Source organism: Fulmarus glacialis, unplaced genomic scaffold (genome assembly GCF_000690835.1).
Source record: "Fulmarus glacialis isolate BGI_N327 unplaced genomic scaffold, ASM69083v1 scaffold16515, whole genome shotgun sequence".
NCBI lineage: Eukaryota > Metazoa > Chordata > Aves > Procellariiformes > Procellariidae > Fulmarus > Fulmarus glacialis.
The window spans coordinates 22199-39212 of NW_009215087.1; the positions used below are offsets into that span (position 1 = coordinate 22199).

Below are 17014 nucleotides of genomic sequence, written 5' to 3' on the forward strand. Positions count from 1 at the left end.
GGAGAAGGGAAGCATGGTCCAGGAAACCCTGGCAACCTTGATCGTCCCCTCTCTGGAGCAGGACTCCAGGACCAGCACAGCTCCAGCTTGGCATCTTCTGGCATCTCACAAGTGATGAGTGCAGAGCTTGTCTTTCTGCGAGGCTGGGGCTGCCTTGTCTGGCTTTACTTTATCTTAGATGAGAGGGTTTTCTTCCTTTCCAGCTCCCCAGGGAAAGGGAAGAGGAAGGATGAAATGAGTTTCATAGGCTGGAGCAGTCAGTGTTTGTCCCCCCCACCCCTATAAGCCCTGGTTCTCCTTCCAGGCAAACCTGACAAGGAGCCCTTCACCCCAGTCATGACAGTGTCAGTGCACACTTGAGGTACCACCTTGTCCCCTTTATTTCCATGGGCACCATCTCTTGCCAAGGCTTCTTGAAGAGACATCTTTAGGGGCTCCTAGTCATGTGTGGAGAGGTGAGGAACTTGGGTTATTTAGACATCTTGTAGCCATCCAGGGCACAACCTGTACTCCATAAGCTGGCCAGAGCATCTCCAGTAGACTCATCTGTACAAAGACACGAATCATTTAGGCTGGAAAGTCAAAAAGTGCTGTTGTGATGATCACATCTCTCTGAATGTGCTGCTGTCTATGAAAACCACGAGACTTGGCTCAGACAGCAATTAAATCTCCTCTGGAGCAGTCAGGGAAATACCTTCTTGTCATGCCTTCCCACCTGGGAGGAGGCCAGAGACAGCATATCTTCTGTGTTGCCCCCCTCTGTCCTTCTAGCAGCTTGGCTGGGTCTAATCCAGGCTGGTGTTAGACACAGCTTTGTCCCACCACCCTGCTCATGATAAAGACATCTGGCAGGTCTCTGGGAATAACTCCCTTCCTCTGATGTGCCCACAGATAGAGATCCCTGGGCTTTTGGTTTCTCCCTCCACTAGCTTGTCTGCGATCCCTGTGGTGGGCAGCCTGACATTGTCTCTTTTCAAAAGCTTGCTCAGCTGCTTAGAAGGTCACAGTGCTGCATCTGAGGAGCAATGCCATCTGTCCAGCTCTATGAGGAAGAAGATTTAGTTGCAATGCCTCCCAGCAATCTGGGACTTGAGTATGGCTTACTCATGCCTGGGTAAGGATTTTGCATTGGGGGGATCTGCTATCTTTGCTCTGCTGGTGTGGCATGAATGGCGCATAAGAAAAGGCAAAATCTGCCCTCAAATTTCAGTTGCTGGTCTCTGACTTTCTAAAACCAGGCATTTCACCGTGTAGGGGCAGGGATGGGGCCACAGAACCAAACAGTTCCAGCAAATGATGCTGCAGAGCGGCATCCACACAAGCTGTGGCTTCATGTTCAGAATGGTGAGGGCTGCTGGGGCTGAACAGGAGCAGACAGGACATCAGGACTAGTCAGGAGCACAGGTCTTCAGCTTGGCCTTTGAGTAGAGCTGTAAGGGACATGTTGAGTGTGATATACTGGCTGACAGATAGACACTGCCAGGCCCAGTCTGCTGAATGAAGGGAAGAAAATACATTGAAACATATCAGAAAGTGCCTGGTTGGACCAATGTGTCTTGTTGTCTTTCTGTCCTGTGTTGAAGGTTCCTCAGAAGAGCTCAGCTCAGGCATACAGATAAGAGATAAGTCTCCGAGCTGGCCAGCACTCAGTGTCCAAAGGACTTCAGGAAACCTGGGCCATCAGTCTGTCCTCTCCGTAAGCCCAGCCTGGAGGCAGCCATGCCCTCAGACCATCACTTGCAGAGTGGCAGACTCAGAGCTGCAGCCCCCTGTCTTCCTCAGTGGCTGGGCAGAGCTGCTCCTCTCCCATTAGATCCCATTAGCTCCTGTCAGCTGCCACCAGTGAGATTCATCAAAGTGGGTGAGGGGGTGGTCGTGGGTGGAAGGAGAGGGGGCAGCTGAGTCACCTCTCAGGATGGGTGTAAATGCTCCTGGACCCTTTGGATATGTCACTGTGGAGATGAGATGCAAGGGCACAAACGCACAACATCGTCTCTGGATGAGTCATGAGTTGACTTTTCCAGTGCAGGCAGCAGCTCTTGGTATCATCACCAGTGCCTCTATGAGACATTTACCAACCTCTGGGACCCCTGAGGGCCTCAGCAAGGTTCACTCTCTCCTCCTTGTTTTTTTCTCTCTCTTCTGCTGCTGTGTATTTGGTCTCACAGAAGAGTAAGGAAGGCCAGCATCCGAGGATGCTGCTGACTGTGGAGCAAAGGCTCTCAGATCCAGCCCTGGCACAGAGAGCTGCTGTCTCTGAGGAGGTAACATGCTCCTTATAAGGCCCAGTCCTGGGGCTGAGCACTGGATCAATCCATGCAAACAAAAAGAAATATATTTACTTCCCATTGAGAAATCGATTTCCACTGGCCTGAAGTGCTCTGCATCACCCGCCTCTCAAGGCCACCTCCGTGGTCCCAGCCATGGTGGAGAGCACAGCCAGGTTGAAGGCGTCTGCTTGCTGGGGAAGGAGGCCCAGACATGGCAGCAGGAAGGATATGCCTTTTGGGATTTATGGGAAGTTCTTCCCATGCAAGGAATCACTGCAGACCCACAGCCCCCATGAAGGGTCTTTACCAAAGGCCCCATCTCTTCTTCATCCCTCTTATCCCCCTGAGCATCCCCCCACAACCCTCAGCTCCTGTCCCTAAGCCACGGTCCACTCTGTTGATGTGGCAACTAAATACCCCTCCTTCTGGATGGCCAATGGGTAAGAAACCAACCTCTTCCCAACTCTCATTCACCGCCTGGGTGACCCGAGGCTCTTCTGCACTGTTCCTGCTCCTAGACTGGGCATCTCTTTCCTCCTTGCACGCTGCGGTCCTTGGAGCAAAGACTCTGTATGTAGACACCAAGCAGACCAGAGTCCAGATCACAGTACTGGTTTCGTCATGCCTTCAGTAGGACATGAATCTGGGCTCCCACCACAAGAAGTAATATGGCTCTTGGCAAATGTCAGCACAGTGGGGCTCCCAGCCCACTGCAAGGAGGTGTTAATGCCAGGGCTCTCAGTGCACCTACGGGCTCTGCGACCCCTTCCCCACCTGCCGGGAGTCTGCTTGCCTGTGCTCAAGGCCAGCCCTGATGTGGGACAGCCATGTAACCTGGGATCAGACTGCAGGAAAAACAGATAAGGCATGAGAAGGAGCTGTGTGGAGCCTTCACTGGAGCTTCCCCTGCTTTGCTCAGGAGGTGCATTTGTGCTTAGATCCTTGCCCTTGACCCTTGCCTTGCAGGTAAGTCTGTGCCCAGCCTTGTACCTGGCTGATTCTCACCTTGTCTTGCTGACTGGACTTTCTGGCTTCACCTTGGACCTGCCTCATCACTGCAGACTAGCGTGGGAATCCCTGGACACAGCCGTGAACCTCTCTGCTCTTGCTCGCATACCACGGGACTGCGTCCTGTCGGTGAGGATATCCTCCTGCCTGCTTTGCTGTCACCTTCGCTTCTCCCCTTGAGGAGCAGCCCACTCTTGCCCCTCCCTGACAGTTATTATCCCTGCTTTACAGAATGAACATAATATAATCATTAAAGTGTAGGCACATGGTGGCTGCATAAAGTTGTAACAGCTTTTACTTCTCTTTGCCAGCTGAAATGCAAACTGCCACTCACCTCCCACTTCTCTGGGGATCTATTCAGAAGAACACAGGGCACGTTGTGGCCCACACTGCATTTACATGTCAAGGTTTTAGAAAGAAATGAGCTCTTCTTCCACATATAGCAGCTGAAAAGGAATTACTGCCCTCGCCTCTGCAATGGAGGCTTTCACTGTTGTGTTTTCTTCTGCACTGACATCACACTGAAGACACTGCACAGGGTCATTTTTTGCTGATGGATGGTAACTCGCTAAGCTTCAACATGTGTCTGAGCTCAGAGGCTTGAGGGAAATTGGGTTTTCTGGATGAGTTCTTGCTGAGACCTGACCTAAGGTACTGTGTTTCTAATTGAGTTTATTCCTGTGAATTCAAGCTTGCAGAGATACCAACAGCAAAGACACAGAGGGAGCATCCTCTGTTCAGGCTCTGCACCAAGTGTTCCTATCCTGAACTCATCCTTCCTCTGCTTTCCAAACAAGCAGCCAGCATCAGCTCTGGGGTGCATCTGTTTTCCTTGTCGCTCATGAAAGCACAGATTTGGGGAAGGGAGGGGGTTAAACTGTGCCTTCCTCACTCTCGAAGGAAGGGGTCAAGTGCCTGAGCAACCCCCAGGCATTATAAATATGGACCAACCGGACTCAGACTTTTCTGGAGGATGCATTAGCTGAATCCACTGGCTCGGGACAGGAGTAACTACTGGAGAGAAGGGAGCAAGAGTATGTGATCAATGGTCTCTTGCCTCAAAATCTGTATGCTTATGTCATTGGGTCCTTGGTCCATTAAAAGGTCCTCCCCAAAAGACTCCAGGCCTGGCCTGAACTCCACAGTGTGTCTCCAGAGCCATTTTTAGTCCTCATGTTAGCACTCACGATGAACAGCTAAATGCTTGATGCAGTAGCTTTGGCTGGTTCATCCTTCATCTGTATCTATTCTCCACACTTTCCCTAACAGCTTGAGGGGGAAGGTGAGTTTTAGTACGTAGCACATGGCTGTGCAGAGAAATCCACATCCACAGATGTGCTGGGTGTGGTGGTGGAAAATCTCTGAAGCTCTCCCGAAGCACAGTCCACCCACCCTCTTGTGACATTCCTCTCAAATATCTCAGAGCTTAGGCTGAGTGGGACATCCAAATGTGAACACTACTACTAATCCCTATTTTGAGAGTATATTCCTGTCCCAGCCTGCTCTCCCTGTCTTGCCTGCTTTGCTGGGACACTGTCTCCTGCAACCAGAATCCCATCTGCCAGAGAAGGCACCCCAATGGTGTCTGGGGTGAAGCTGTGGGATGGAGCTGCTCTGATGTTTCCAAATCTCCCAGGAAATGAAGAGACACCTTAAAATATCTGGTTATTTTTAATAGTATAAAAGGTGTCAGCAACTGTGCAGGACAGAAGAGCCAGAAAGGTGTGAAGCTTCATTGGTGTAACCTACAGTGGAGTCTACAATATCTGTAGGGCCCTCTGTCATGCTGAGCCTTCGCTGGCAGAGTAGGTCATGTTGGCATGTCCCTTATAGCTCCGAAGGTATAGCTGCTCGCTGGCGGTTCTGCATGTCCTTCCGTTTCACCTCCATAGAGATGTCTGTGAGGTCTTGGATAAAATGCTGAATCTAGAGTGGGGAAGAGAGATGGCAGAGCTCAGAGCAGGGATGGGAACAGGAGGCAGAAGAGAGCTTGTTGGCCATTTTGGAGGGCAAATTTCACCAACCAAACAGAGCAGGAGGACAAGGCATTTGCCTTACTGGATGTGCACCACCAGAATAGGCTTTTATGGGTGAGTCTGAGTTCAGGGCAAGAGTGAATGAAACCAAACCTTAGCCATGCATTGATTTGCATCCCCTGCATCCCGTGCCTCAGCCTGCCTGGCTCCCACTCCTTCTGCCCCCACAGGGACCCACACCCCACTCCACCTCCTCGGAAAAGACAGGTTTGTCTGGTGTCTTCTGCCCATTCCCCATGTCCAAGAGAGAGCCCAGGTGAAAAGGAAGGTGTCTGTTGGGCACATTGATTTCTCTGGTCTCTCCCTTCCCTTTGGGCATTACTGCTCCTCTTTCTGGGCAGGGAGAAGGGGTCTGGCTTGGCTCTACCATGTTCAGCTGTCTGTGGCTGTCATCCGCAGGCACATTCAAGTTTGCTTTCAGCTGCGTGCTCACGCGCTGGAAGAGGTTGAGGATGGCCATCTTGATGGTCCCCAGCTTCAGGGTTTTCTTGGCAGTCGTGTTCTGGATGTTGGCCCAGCAAGTCTCCTGAGAGGAGAGGAGACATGCAGCATGGGTATATGCCTCAGCAAAGATGCTGCTTCAGCACTGGAGACTCTGGCTTGGAGACCCTGACTTCCACACTCATCTGTTTTGCTACAAAGAACCTGTCCTTGCCCAGGGCTGTGCTGGAAGTGGTTCACCTTGGTGTGGTGAAAGCAGATCCAGGAACCACCATAGCTACTCCTTGCTCCAGGAACCTCCCCATCTCTCTGCCAGCTCCTGCAGTCCTCACTCTGGCGGGTCCTCCCAGCAGGCCTCATTTGCCCTCCCCACAGCAGGGCTAGCTGATACCTTGGGAGCAGCACATCCCACTGCCACCCTCCCAGACCAGGTGCTTTCTAGCTTTGCCTGATGGGACCCAACTCCTGGAGCCTGGAGTACCCAATAAGGGAATTTGGCAAGGCCCCCTCAGAGTGATGCAAAGGGAGCAGAGGCCAGCAGAGCTGAGGACATCTCTGCGCACTGAGCACTGGCTACATATTGATGTGCCTCATTACAGCCCAGTTTACCACCAGTCCGGTCACTTTTGGACTGGTAAGGAGGGAGAAGAAGGGGTGAGCCCTGGTGGGCAGATGCTATGCAAAGGATGAAAACAAATAATAAAAAACCAGCAAAACCAACTTCACTCCGAGGCCTGAGCCATGAACAGTGGAGACCATGAGACATGCCACACTGAAGCCCCATTACTGGGACAATGCTGCAAGGAATGGTAAATGAAAATGAGTACGACGAGGCTAAACAAACCCAACGGGCCTGCGGTGGAGTATCCTTGGGTTTTGTGCCAGGCAGACCTCCCCAAAGCCTGGTTAGCTGATGTCTTTTGACTGTGAGATCAAGCAAGAAATGAAAGATCATGGTGGCTTTGTGAGTGCCTTGTTTTAATCCCTGATGTAACCTGCTCCAGACCTGGTCTGTCATTCTTCGTTCTACAACCCCTTGGACGAAATTAGGCATCTCCTCCAATCACAAAGGCTGCTATTGGGCCTTGCCATGACCCCATGACTTAGGGATGAGCCATCAGCTGGTCTTGACACAGCCAGGCTTGGAGATCTTCCCCTGCCCGCCCCACATTTCCTCACCCAGGGGAGGACGTCGCTTTGAGCCTGGTCAAAACGTAGTTGGAGCTGCACTAGCTCATTTTTGTACTGCAGGATCTCAGCTTCTTTCTCTGCCGTGTACTGGTCCAGGAGCACCTTGGCTTGCTCAGACATTTCCTTGTGCCCCTGTTGTGACTGCAGCAGGTCCTTGTGCATCCTCACCAGCGTCTTGTAGCGCCAAATGACTTCCTGGATCTCCTCAAACTGCAGCACAGGGCTCTTGGTGTTAGTAATCCCCCTGCCCTCCCCTCATCACCATTGCAAATCTCGTGCTGTTTGGCACCCTGCCCTAAGGACTGCACCCTGAGGGATAACACCTCCCCCAGCTGAAAGATCTTCCCCCCTTGACGAGACTATTGCCCCAGTTCCTTTGTGAGCATTGCCACATTCCCTGTATGATGACATCCCACTGTGCCAGTCCCAGAGCTGTCAATGCCATAAGCAAGGGGAGATGTTGTACCTCTTCCCCAGGTGAGCAGTGCTGTGGTAAAACACAAAGCACAACTGCAGCTGCCAGCGCCGAGTCATCTAGACATGAGAGGGGGGCAGCTGGGACTGCAGGAGTACGAGCAATGCATGGAGTGATGCCCAGGTATCTTTGAGAGAGGGCACAGCTTTTTTGACAACTGCTTGGGTTCCCATTCCTGGGCAGCTTTTCACTTCTCCCAAACCATTAATGTGACATGAAACAGTGACACAAAGGGGTCCCCATTCCCCTCAGCCCTGTGCTTTTCCTCCTTCTAACAGTTTTTCTTTGGTTTTCTCAAGCCTTCACCTCCTTTTCTGGTTCTCCTCCCCTAACTCTGGTCCCCTTGGCTCACCTTGGTCACAGGGAACCTCTTCCCATCCCATCTGAGGTCTCTGGGTTTGACCAAGTGTTATGATTTCCCTGGACTTGCCTTATCTCCTCTAGGTTTAACACCCATGTAAGACCCTTCTCGAGGCCATGATCTGACTCTTTCATGTCCAAACTCACGTGTGAGATCTTCACCACGTCCTCCAGGTATTTGTTGAAGATGGAGTACTTCTGCACTTTGTTGCAGAGTTTCTGGTGCTTATTTTTCAGGACTTCCAGTTCCCTCTTAGCTCTCAAAAGCTCACTCTCCTTTTGCATCTTCCTCTCTCTCTCTTTGCTGGCTTTTTTCAGAGCTTGGATTCGCATCTTATCATTTTCCTGGTGATGTTTCCCCAACCAACCCACACACATGCACACATACACACAGAAGGAAAGGAAGGCAAGGGAAGATGGAGCTGGGTCACTCAACAGCACTGGGAGGAGGTACCTTCACAGAGGAGAGACCAGTATTAGAGCACCCCTGGGAGCACTTTCACTCCCTGTTTAACAGGGCCATCCCACTTGCATTGACCCTTCGGTCTTGGAGACAGGCACCTGGGATGGCACTCTGATTTTCAGACCTACTGGTATCTGTCCCTGGAAGACACCTGGGTGTCAACAGTGGGGACAGGCTGAGACCCTTCTTGGGGGATGTTTGGGGCCCTCAGGAGATCACACTGGTACAGGACAAGGTCTCTTCCGCCCAAGCCCTACCAGGGCTTTCCATATCTGTGGTACAAAACCCCGTGCCCTGCCAGCCCTGTTCCTCACACCCCCAGGCTCAAGGGAGGCTTGGACAGATGTGGTGGCCCAACACTGTCTCCCCAAGGGAGGGGAGGAGGTGGCGGTGCGGCTCAGGGTCAGGTCAGCCGAGCTGATCAGGGGCAGGTTTACCTTTAAAATCCTCCCAGATTTCTCCATGTAGGTTTTCAGCTGAGCCTCCTTGGCGTGGAGGTCCCTCCACTGGCAGGTTATGACTTTCATCCTCTCCCTGAAGGCCTGGCAGCACCAGAGCGAGCGTGACACAGCTGCCCACACATGGAGCCAGTCACCTGCCCGCTGCTGCCCTCCAAAAAACCACAAGCCCTCCCAAACATGCCCCAGCACCCTCCCATCTTTCTCACCTCTTCCTTCACCTCCAGAGCCTTTTGCATCAGTCGGGCTTGTTTCTTCTTCTCCTGGAAGCGAATAAATGGAGACAGGGAGTCCTCCTCTGTCAGTCTGAGTTTCCTGCCACAGAAGTGTTCCTCGAGGTTACATGCTGGGTTCAGTACCTTGGCAGGGTGTTGGATTGCTCTGCCCTGTCACCCCACCCGGGACAGAAACCCAACACCTTCTCAGATCCCATCTGGCAGCATGGCATCCCCACCCCTCCCCAGCGGGGATCACACTGACAGAGCAAGGGGGGTGTTACAGGGAGGAACAGGGCTGGAGAAGGGAGGTACAAGAGGAGACTGAAGTGGTGGACATAAGGGATGGGAGTTTGCCCTGGTGGGGGAAGGAAGGATGGAGAAGACAGGAGAAGAGGATGGAGGGTATGGAGGTGGGTGGAGGAGTCCCCTCACCTGAGCAAGGGCAGGAGGTTCTGCCTGTACTGCATGTGGAAATAGGCCAACAGGTCCTCGTCACCCATGGTGGCCAGGCACCAGCAGAACGCAGATATCCCAGGTCCTCCCAGCACTGCTCCTCTCCCAAATCAGCCCAGGAGCTACTCTGCAAGCCTGAAGGCTTGGCGGGGTGTGGGAGAGGCAGCCAGGCAGGGGATGAGCCCCTGGGTGCCTCTTACTCCCACTTTCCCAGGACCTTCCTTGGCCCCGTCGTGCCTGTGGCCACTGGCTGTTGGTGGACAGTTGGCATGGAACTGTTGCCGGGGGCAGTTGGAAGATGCTCAGGCGGTTACTTGGCAACAAAAGCAGGGTGATGCCCCCACGCCAGCAAGGGGGACTTGACCACTGTGTCCAGGACCAGGACCCTCCAGCACTAAAGGAAAGCTGAACGAATGCAGATTTCTTTCCCTTCCTGTCATTTTCTCTGGTTCTTCCTCTGCTAAAAATCATCCTGTGTCCTGTGACCTCTGCTGTCTTGGGCAGGTATTTCAGTGCCCCCAACATCCACATCCCACTGTCTCAGAGCTTAGGGCAGGAGCTTGCTCCTTCTCTCCCAAAACACCAGATGGAAAGACAGTTAAACTGAGGCACATCCTCAGGGATGCTTGATCACTGTACTGCCCATGGTTCCCTCTCCGTGTGGGACTGAGGTCTACCATTCGCTAAAAATTAACTGATTTTTTTATTTATTTATTTTCTATTTTTCCCCAGAACAAGGCATTTGAACAAGGTCCATTGCCCAAAATAAAGGGGTGGTATTCATGGGCCAGGTGGGGGAAAACCTACAGATGATTGTGACCTTGGGGTCTGCTCCTTCCACAGGAGATTTCACCCTTTGATCTTCGCTTCTGTCAATCTCTGGCTTCCTCACTGGCTTAACATACAAGAGCATTTCTGTGAGCTACTGAAGCTGAAACACCCCTGGCTTGGTGGAAAAGGGTATGACTCCCTGGGGGGAGAAGTCTTCATGTCTGTTACAACCCTGACTTGCATCAGGGAAATTGTTTTCAGGCAAATGTTACCCCTTGCTCATTATAAACCAGCAGGAGCCGGGGAAAGTCTGCCAGATCCGTCTAGCACTTTAAACAGCAAGAAGATGTACAGCCCAGGAAGGGACCATTTGTTATACGAGAGATGCTTCATTTAGAGACAAATGACCCAAGGCAAAGCAGTGAATACGCCTGGCTTTTATTACTGAGGTTCAAATCAATCCCATCAGTGACAGGTGACTTCTCCTCTGTCCATCCCGAGGTCATCGTGGGGCTGTTCCCATCCCGACAGGTCAGGCAGATTAAGCTTGGTCTTCTGGAGCAGTTTCTGGACCTTGGCAGGGACAGGTCTTGCCTGGGAGCAGGGCATGTGCCTGCCTGCGAGGTGAGGGGGCTCAGACCTTCCTCCAGCAGGCAGGGATGCTCTCTGGAAAAGTCCTGCCCACTCTTGCATCCCCTGGGCTGGAGGAGCTGCTGGTCCCCAGCAGAGCAGGGGAACCCACCGGACAAGCAGCCAGGAAGGTCTCAGCGTGTCTGAATTTCAAGCACTTGTTGCAGAGCTGGAAGTTGGGGCAGAGTCTGTCTGGGAAGCGACAGTGGCCTGCTCTTTCGCACAAGCAGAGCGCAGAGTTGTGTGTGTCCTTGTCCTCCAGTTGCTGAACTGTGTTGTATGAAATTATAAAAACCCTAATATTTGGGGGAAAGCAGTCTGAGGCAGGTGCTGGGCACCAGGATCAGCACTTCAAGCAATTAAAATTCATTATCATTATGAACAACTGGAGACAGACATTTCCAAGGGGAGAAGCACTGGCTGACTTCCCAATCTGACTGAGAATTCCCCATTACATGACATTTTGTCACACAAATGACAGACAGGCTCCAGGGAGCAAGTGATGTCATCAGTCACCTTCCTGCTTGGTAGGCACGTATAACACTGAGGGGCTGCCCCCGTCCCTTTGGCTTCACGGTATTTCGTTGTTCCTGAGGAGGTGCTGCCCTTCCGCAGCAAGGATAGAAAGTGCAGCCCATAATAAAACCTCTGGGGTTTTACCTTCCCCCATAGATAGCTCTGGGATTCTCGCTTTCCACGCTGAACGCTCTGAGCCAAGCTACTGCTGCCTGCAGGCTTATGAATGAAGGAGAAGTCACCACCGGCTTTTATTCTTACGGATCAGTAGAAGTTGCGGCTGAGTCCAAGGAAGGTCAATCAATGGTAGAGGGCTCAGGGCGATTTTGGGGATCTCCCAATACTCTTGTGCCCAGGGAAAGCCCCGTCCTGCGCTTCCTTTTCATGACGTGTTGGCAGTGGGGAGCTGCAGTGCCCACTGGCTTAACACAGCAGAAAGCCAAGCTCAAATCGCTTGTGTTACTCTCAGCCTTCCTTGTGGCATCCCACAGACCAGCCATCACCAACATTACCTCATGGATTCCCTCTGCTCCTGCCTCCACCTACCCTGTTTTGGCACACAGCAGAGCTGCTTGGATTGGAGATCTTTGTGTGTCCCATCTGTACAGCACCTTGTGACATTCGCCTGAGGCCAGGAGTCCCCAAAACTTTATTCAGGGGGGTCATCTTCTGTGTGAGACAGTGAGCTGGCTGAGGACAGGACTGTTAAGTCCAGAAGATGTGGTGTGAGATGCCCTGTCATTACCAAGGTACCAGTGATATCTGCTATGGTGTTGGGAAGGTGCTTTGGAGAGTGGCTCCCATGGACTCACCTTGATGGGTTTCCCATGTGGCACATGGAGCTGAACCTCTCCTGGGACAACCCCAGGGGAAGCCTGGACAGGTGGCCAGGTCTGTCTGGGTATGTTACTGGGGATCCCTGGTCTGCCGTTGTCTTCTGAGTTCCTCCCTGTTTGCACTGATGAAGCTTGTATGTGCTCATGGCTTTCTGTGGTGGTCCCCACCATGGCTGGGCCAGGGTATCACTCAGGGGTCCCCCTGACAATGTTTCTCTGGGCTTTTTTGTGTTTGCAAGGATGATCCCTTTCACATATTACCCAACAGTCATCTCCAGCGCACCCAGGCTCTGATGGAGCCCTTCGTGCTTGCATTGCTTGGCCACAGCTCTGCCCAGAACAGCTCTCTGCTGTGGAGAAGACACCTGGGTCCAGCGTCTGTATCAGAAAGATTAGTAAGGACTCAAAAGGGGGACTAGTGCCAAACAGCCACTATCCTGGGGACATAGGGACAACCTAAGCTAGGAAAGGTGATCTCAGCCCTCATGGTTGGGAAGGGAGGAGGAGGATAAAGCAGTGCTTGGAGGAGGAAGGTTCAGGATGGAGGGAGAAGAAATGCTGTGATGGCTGGAGAGGGAAAGACATAGGTCACCAAGTGGGTCTGAAAATACACCTTGTGTGTATTTTCCCCTGAAGGTGAAAAGGCTGCTGGCTGGCCTAACACCAAGAGACCTGAGTTTTAAGTACCCAGTGACACGCAGGTACCTGCCATGCAGCACCATGGTGCTCTGGGCATCTGCACCGACTCCCTCCTATGTCTTGTAGCACCCTCATCCCCACAGGATGGGGGAACCCAGCCCATGAATCGCCCAAAACCACGTGCTCTCCTGGCTCTTGCCTGCTCCAAAACCAACAGATCCTATCAGTGGACCTGCTTCCCAGAGTGCCGGACCCTCTTGAGCTGGTGTCCGGTGGATGGGAAACCCTGAGCTGGGATCGGTCCTCTGCCCACCTGGAGGGAAGCCAAGGTGAAAGTGCTTGCAGACAGCTTTTTTTTTTTTTTTTTAATGTTCCTAATCACCATTTGCCTCTTTTAGCTTCACACCGAGGTTTTATTGTTGAAAAACGCTTTCCTCCTCAATACGCTATGCACTAAAAGAGAGTTTCTTCCTATTATGCTCTCCATAGCAACTGCATCAGCTTGCCATGAATAAATTACCTCTGACTTGACATCCCTTATTAGAATATAGAAAATGCCATTTCTGAGTCATAGCTACCCAGGAGAAACCTTTTCTGTTCATCCCTTAGGTACATCCCCCACCTCTTTATTCTTTGAAGGAAACTGCATTATTTTTTTTCTTTCTTTTACATCTCTTCCACTCTTGAAGCCCCTGGAGTTGAAGGCTGACGGAAAGCTGACACAGACTTTCCCTTCTGGCCTTCAGAAGCTCCCTGCACAGTACAAAATGCCCTTGGTGATAGCCGATTCCTCTAAATCACATTGGGCTATGTATTGGCGCGATTTTGAATGGCCAAACCTCTTCCCAGCATCTTTGCCCAGTTCTTAGGTCCCCAGGGACAAGCTTAAGGGAGAAGATGAGCTTCTATCCAGGGAGAGCATGACGCTGTATCTTGGTGGGCACAGTCAGCACGGGGACTTTCAAACATGGTATCTTCATGGAGTGCCCAGGGCTTTTTGGAGTGGGGGAGCAGTTCCCATGTGGAACTGGGACCGTCTGGAGCTGAGAGAAGGTCCCTGCCCTTCTCCAGGGGTCTGTCCCGCCTAAGATACCTCCCAACTTGTCAAAGCACTCGAATTTTCTCTGGGACAGTGTGGCCACGGCCCAGGAGAGGGAGCACTTATTAAACAAGTGTGCGGTCCCAGATGCAGTCCCAGTCCTGCCCTGTTTCCTTGCCCTGGGATAACTCCAGGCAGTCTTTCTGGTGGTGGGCAAGGGTCCTGCCCTTCCGCACAGCATACCCTTCCTCTGCCCTGGTCCCATCCCAGCCTGCCTCTTCGATGTGAATGCAGTTGATGCTGATGTGCTGATGTGTAAAGGGGAAGGGGTGGGGGAGCCTGAGTCACTGCTCGGTGTCTCTCCCCCCACACCGCTGCGCTCCCCTGCTACCTTCTCTCTGAGTCATCCGGCACAGCAGGATTTTGGCTTAACCCCCAGAAAGCCAAGACTGTCGGAGATGCCCATCTCCTCTGAGAACCTCAGCGCTTCTTGGGCAGGCTGGGCTCTGCTCTGTAGAGCAGATGTTTTCCCTCTCCCGGGGTTCCCTGACATGGATTTGCCCCAACATCTGTACCTGCACCCCAATCCGAAGGGCACCTCAGGATGCACCTCCCATATTGTGGCTTGGAGGAGGAGGAGGCTCAGGCTTGGGGGCTGATGCAAGAAGCAGCAGGAGAAGGAGCTAAGAAGTGGTTTCCAAACACCAGACTCTCCACCTCTTTGCAAACTAGCACACCCTTAAATTCACTTAGTCATTTCAAGGCACCTGAGAGACAGCATGGGCTAATGGGAAAGCACAAGGCAGCTCTGCTCTGCCACCAGACAGCCGTGCAGCCACAGGAAATCCTTGCCTGCCTAGGTCTCTGCCATTCAGGTCAGGGTGAACCTTTTTGCCACGTGGCCTCAGCTTCCAGCATTAGCCCTGGCCCCAGACCTGCCCTTGGGGCTCCTGCAGGGCAGTCACTGCCTACTGCTTTCTCCAAGTGCAGGTGATACGCTGAAGACAAGAGTGAGTTGGGAGCACCAACCTTACCAGCACGGTGGTGTCATTTCAGGAAATTTCCCTGTTACGTGAAGATTTCACTGTCAGTCCCTGTGTGTTTATATAGGGACTTCTAAAGCCTGACCTCCTGATCTTGTGGGATTACGCGAGGCTCTTCAATCTCCATTAAACAGAAGTTTCCAGTTAAAGAACAACCCCCTGAAAACTCATAACCCCAAAGACAAGTGCATAGGTAGTCAGGATGAAGTATTTTGTGTTTGACTTTTTGCCTAGTTTTTTCATTCTGTAAGACCTGAATCACACAAGCTTAGGGGTTAGCCATCCCCAAACGCTATGGTTACGCCATCAGTTTTGCGGTGCCTCCTGCAATCCCACTTCACCATGTGGCTTTGAGCAGAGCTACCTGCTCTTCCCATGTGTGTCTGTGGGAGAGGTTGGTTTTGGCTTCCCTGGCTGCTACGGTGGGTTTCTGTGTGCATCAGGCTCCACTATCAGGGCAGTAACTTGTCCAGTTTCTTTCTTGCAGTAAGTTATCTCTGTTCTCACTTAGCTGGGCTGCAAAAAGGAAATAGACTGGTGAGCCCACTAATGAAACAGCCACACATCCCTGCCATCCTGGTGCTTCAGCTGCTCGTTCCCATGCTGGTGTGGTTCAGCCTGTTTAGAAGAAGGGTGCCTGCGTATGGCAATGAAGCAAGGAGACAGTGAGTATTTGCTGCCAGCTCTCAGTGCAAGAGAACAACAGCCTGGATATTTGGGTGAAGAAGAGAAAAAGGGAACACACTTTCCAATTGGAGAAGATCAATTCAACACAGGTATCCAGGGATGTTTCCATTTTAAGACCTCATTTGTTGAGCAAATCTTTATAGCAAGTAAAAGAGATCAAAAAGGACAGTTTGCTCTTTCATGCACAGAGTGGTCCATGAATCAAAAAATAAGGATGATGCAGCAGGACTCAGTGTCCAGACATCCCCATGGCAGCAGCAATCATTGGACCGTGTTAAAATGGGCTCATTCATTTGCTGTGCAATGGGGAGGATGCAATAGCTAGAGGAGGAGGGGTGGGTCTGCTTCCAGCCTTCAGATGTTGCCTATTCTCCAGCTTTGAGAGCTGGTCCTGAGGCCCACAGATCTGGACACAAAAGCAAAGCAGCAGCAGACATTTATTTTTCTCAGGAATAGTTTGCTGCTCCTTTTTTACAGCCCAAACTGCTCAAAAAATGCATTCCCACCAGACAGTAGTGAAGGCTCACAGGTCTGCCCCAGGCAGGTGCAACTGCCCCTTCCCAAGGGTTTCAGGGCAGCAAACTGCCCTTACCCTGTTTCAGTTCAAGTTGGGATCTGGATTGTGTCTGCAAAAAGCACTTTTAAGGATCATTATCCAACTTCATGGTAGATGTCTTGAATGGAGACATCTCCATGGGTCAGGCCATCCCAAGCTCCCATTGTAGCTCGTGAGAGGGATAAGCGCTCCTAGGGCATAACACATCTGAACCCTTAAAGCTGAATGAACTTCTGGAAGCTCCTGCTTCTCTCCATGCCTATCCAGAGCACCTGCCATGATCAGCTCACACAGACACATCCAATTTGGCCACCTTGAGCATCCCTGCCAGGCCGTGCAGCCCCTCACTTGGCTGGGACCTGCCTAATCACTGGATTGAGCCTGGTCCCCTAAGCTCTCCCTGGGATTGACCTGTAAACAAGAGGTCTAAGGGTGAGGAGGGGAAGTCTGCCTGGCTGGAGCTACGAGCTGCAGGGGGGAGGGATACCCTGATGGTAGACTTCATGGCTAGCCTTGCTGGAGGCAGGTCACTACACGTGCCCAGACATCAGTCCTTGCCAGAAGTAGATGCTGAGACTCATATTTTGAGCTCTCATAACAGAGCTATGAGCTGTGCTAAGGATGCAGGAGTAGATTTTCGTGCTCCAGATGGACTTCCTCAGCCTTAAGAAAATGACCCCTTCCAAGAAGCCATCTGAAACCTTGTGTGAGTGGAGCGGGCTCCTGGAGGTGACCAGCCCCTCAGTTTGGGCACTGTGGTTTAACCCGGTCCACTATCTCTGAACAGCCCGCCGTGAACTCCTGCAAGCTGCCCTAAAGCTGGCCTGCCTCCAGCTTAGCGTCCTCTCCAGGAGCCGATGGAGACTTGATCCTTGGTGGGAGCGTTCAGGCTATGGGTCTGGGGACGTGGCACTAGCCCAGGCA

At 52.0% G+C, this 17014-nt stretch overlaps 1 protein-coding gene across 1 annotated transcript; it reads right to left on the reverse strand.

Annotated features, from left to right (window-relative positions):
* Nucleotides 1-5105: 5105 nt before the first annotated feature.
* On the reverse strand, nucleotides 5106-9420 carry CCDC42 (coiled-coil domain containing 42). The gene is made up of 7 exons (XM_009578827.1): nucleotides 9353-9420; nucleotides 8912-9017; nucleotides 8682-8786; nucleotides 7929-8126; nucleotides 6935-7156; nucleotides 5682-5840; nucleotides 5106-5204 (listed from the first exon to the last, which is right to left on the reverse strand). Exons 1-7 carry the CDS (start codon nucleotides 9418-9420, stop codon nucleotides 5106-5108), a joined length of 957 nt encoding a protein of 318 aa, XP_009577122.1.
* Nucleotides 9421-17014: the final 7594 nt, after the last annotated feature.

What these genes read in the sequence shown, in the direction of transcription:
- CCDC42 (XM_009578827.1), bottom strand. Translation starts at nt 9,420, where the DNA reads ATGGGTGACGAGGACCTGTTGGCCTATTTCCACATGCAGTACAGGCAG. An exon ending in ACGTGGTGAAGATCTCACAC is followed by an intron (nt 7,157 to 7,928) that starts GTGAGTTTGGAC and finishes CCTGTGCTGCAG; the next exon opens with TTTGAGGAGATCCAGGAAGT. An exon ending in AAAGCGACGTCCTCCCCTGG is followed by an intron (nt 5,841 to 6,934) that starts GTGAGGAAATGT and finishes CTCTCCTCTCAG; the next exon opens with GAGACTTGCTGGGCCAACAT.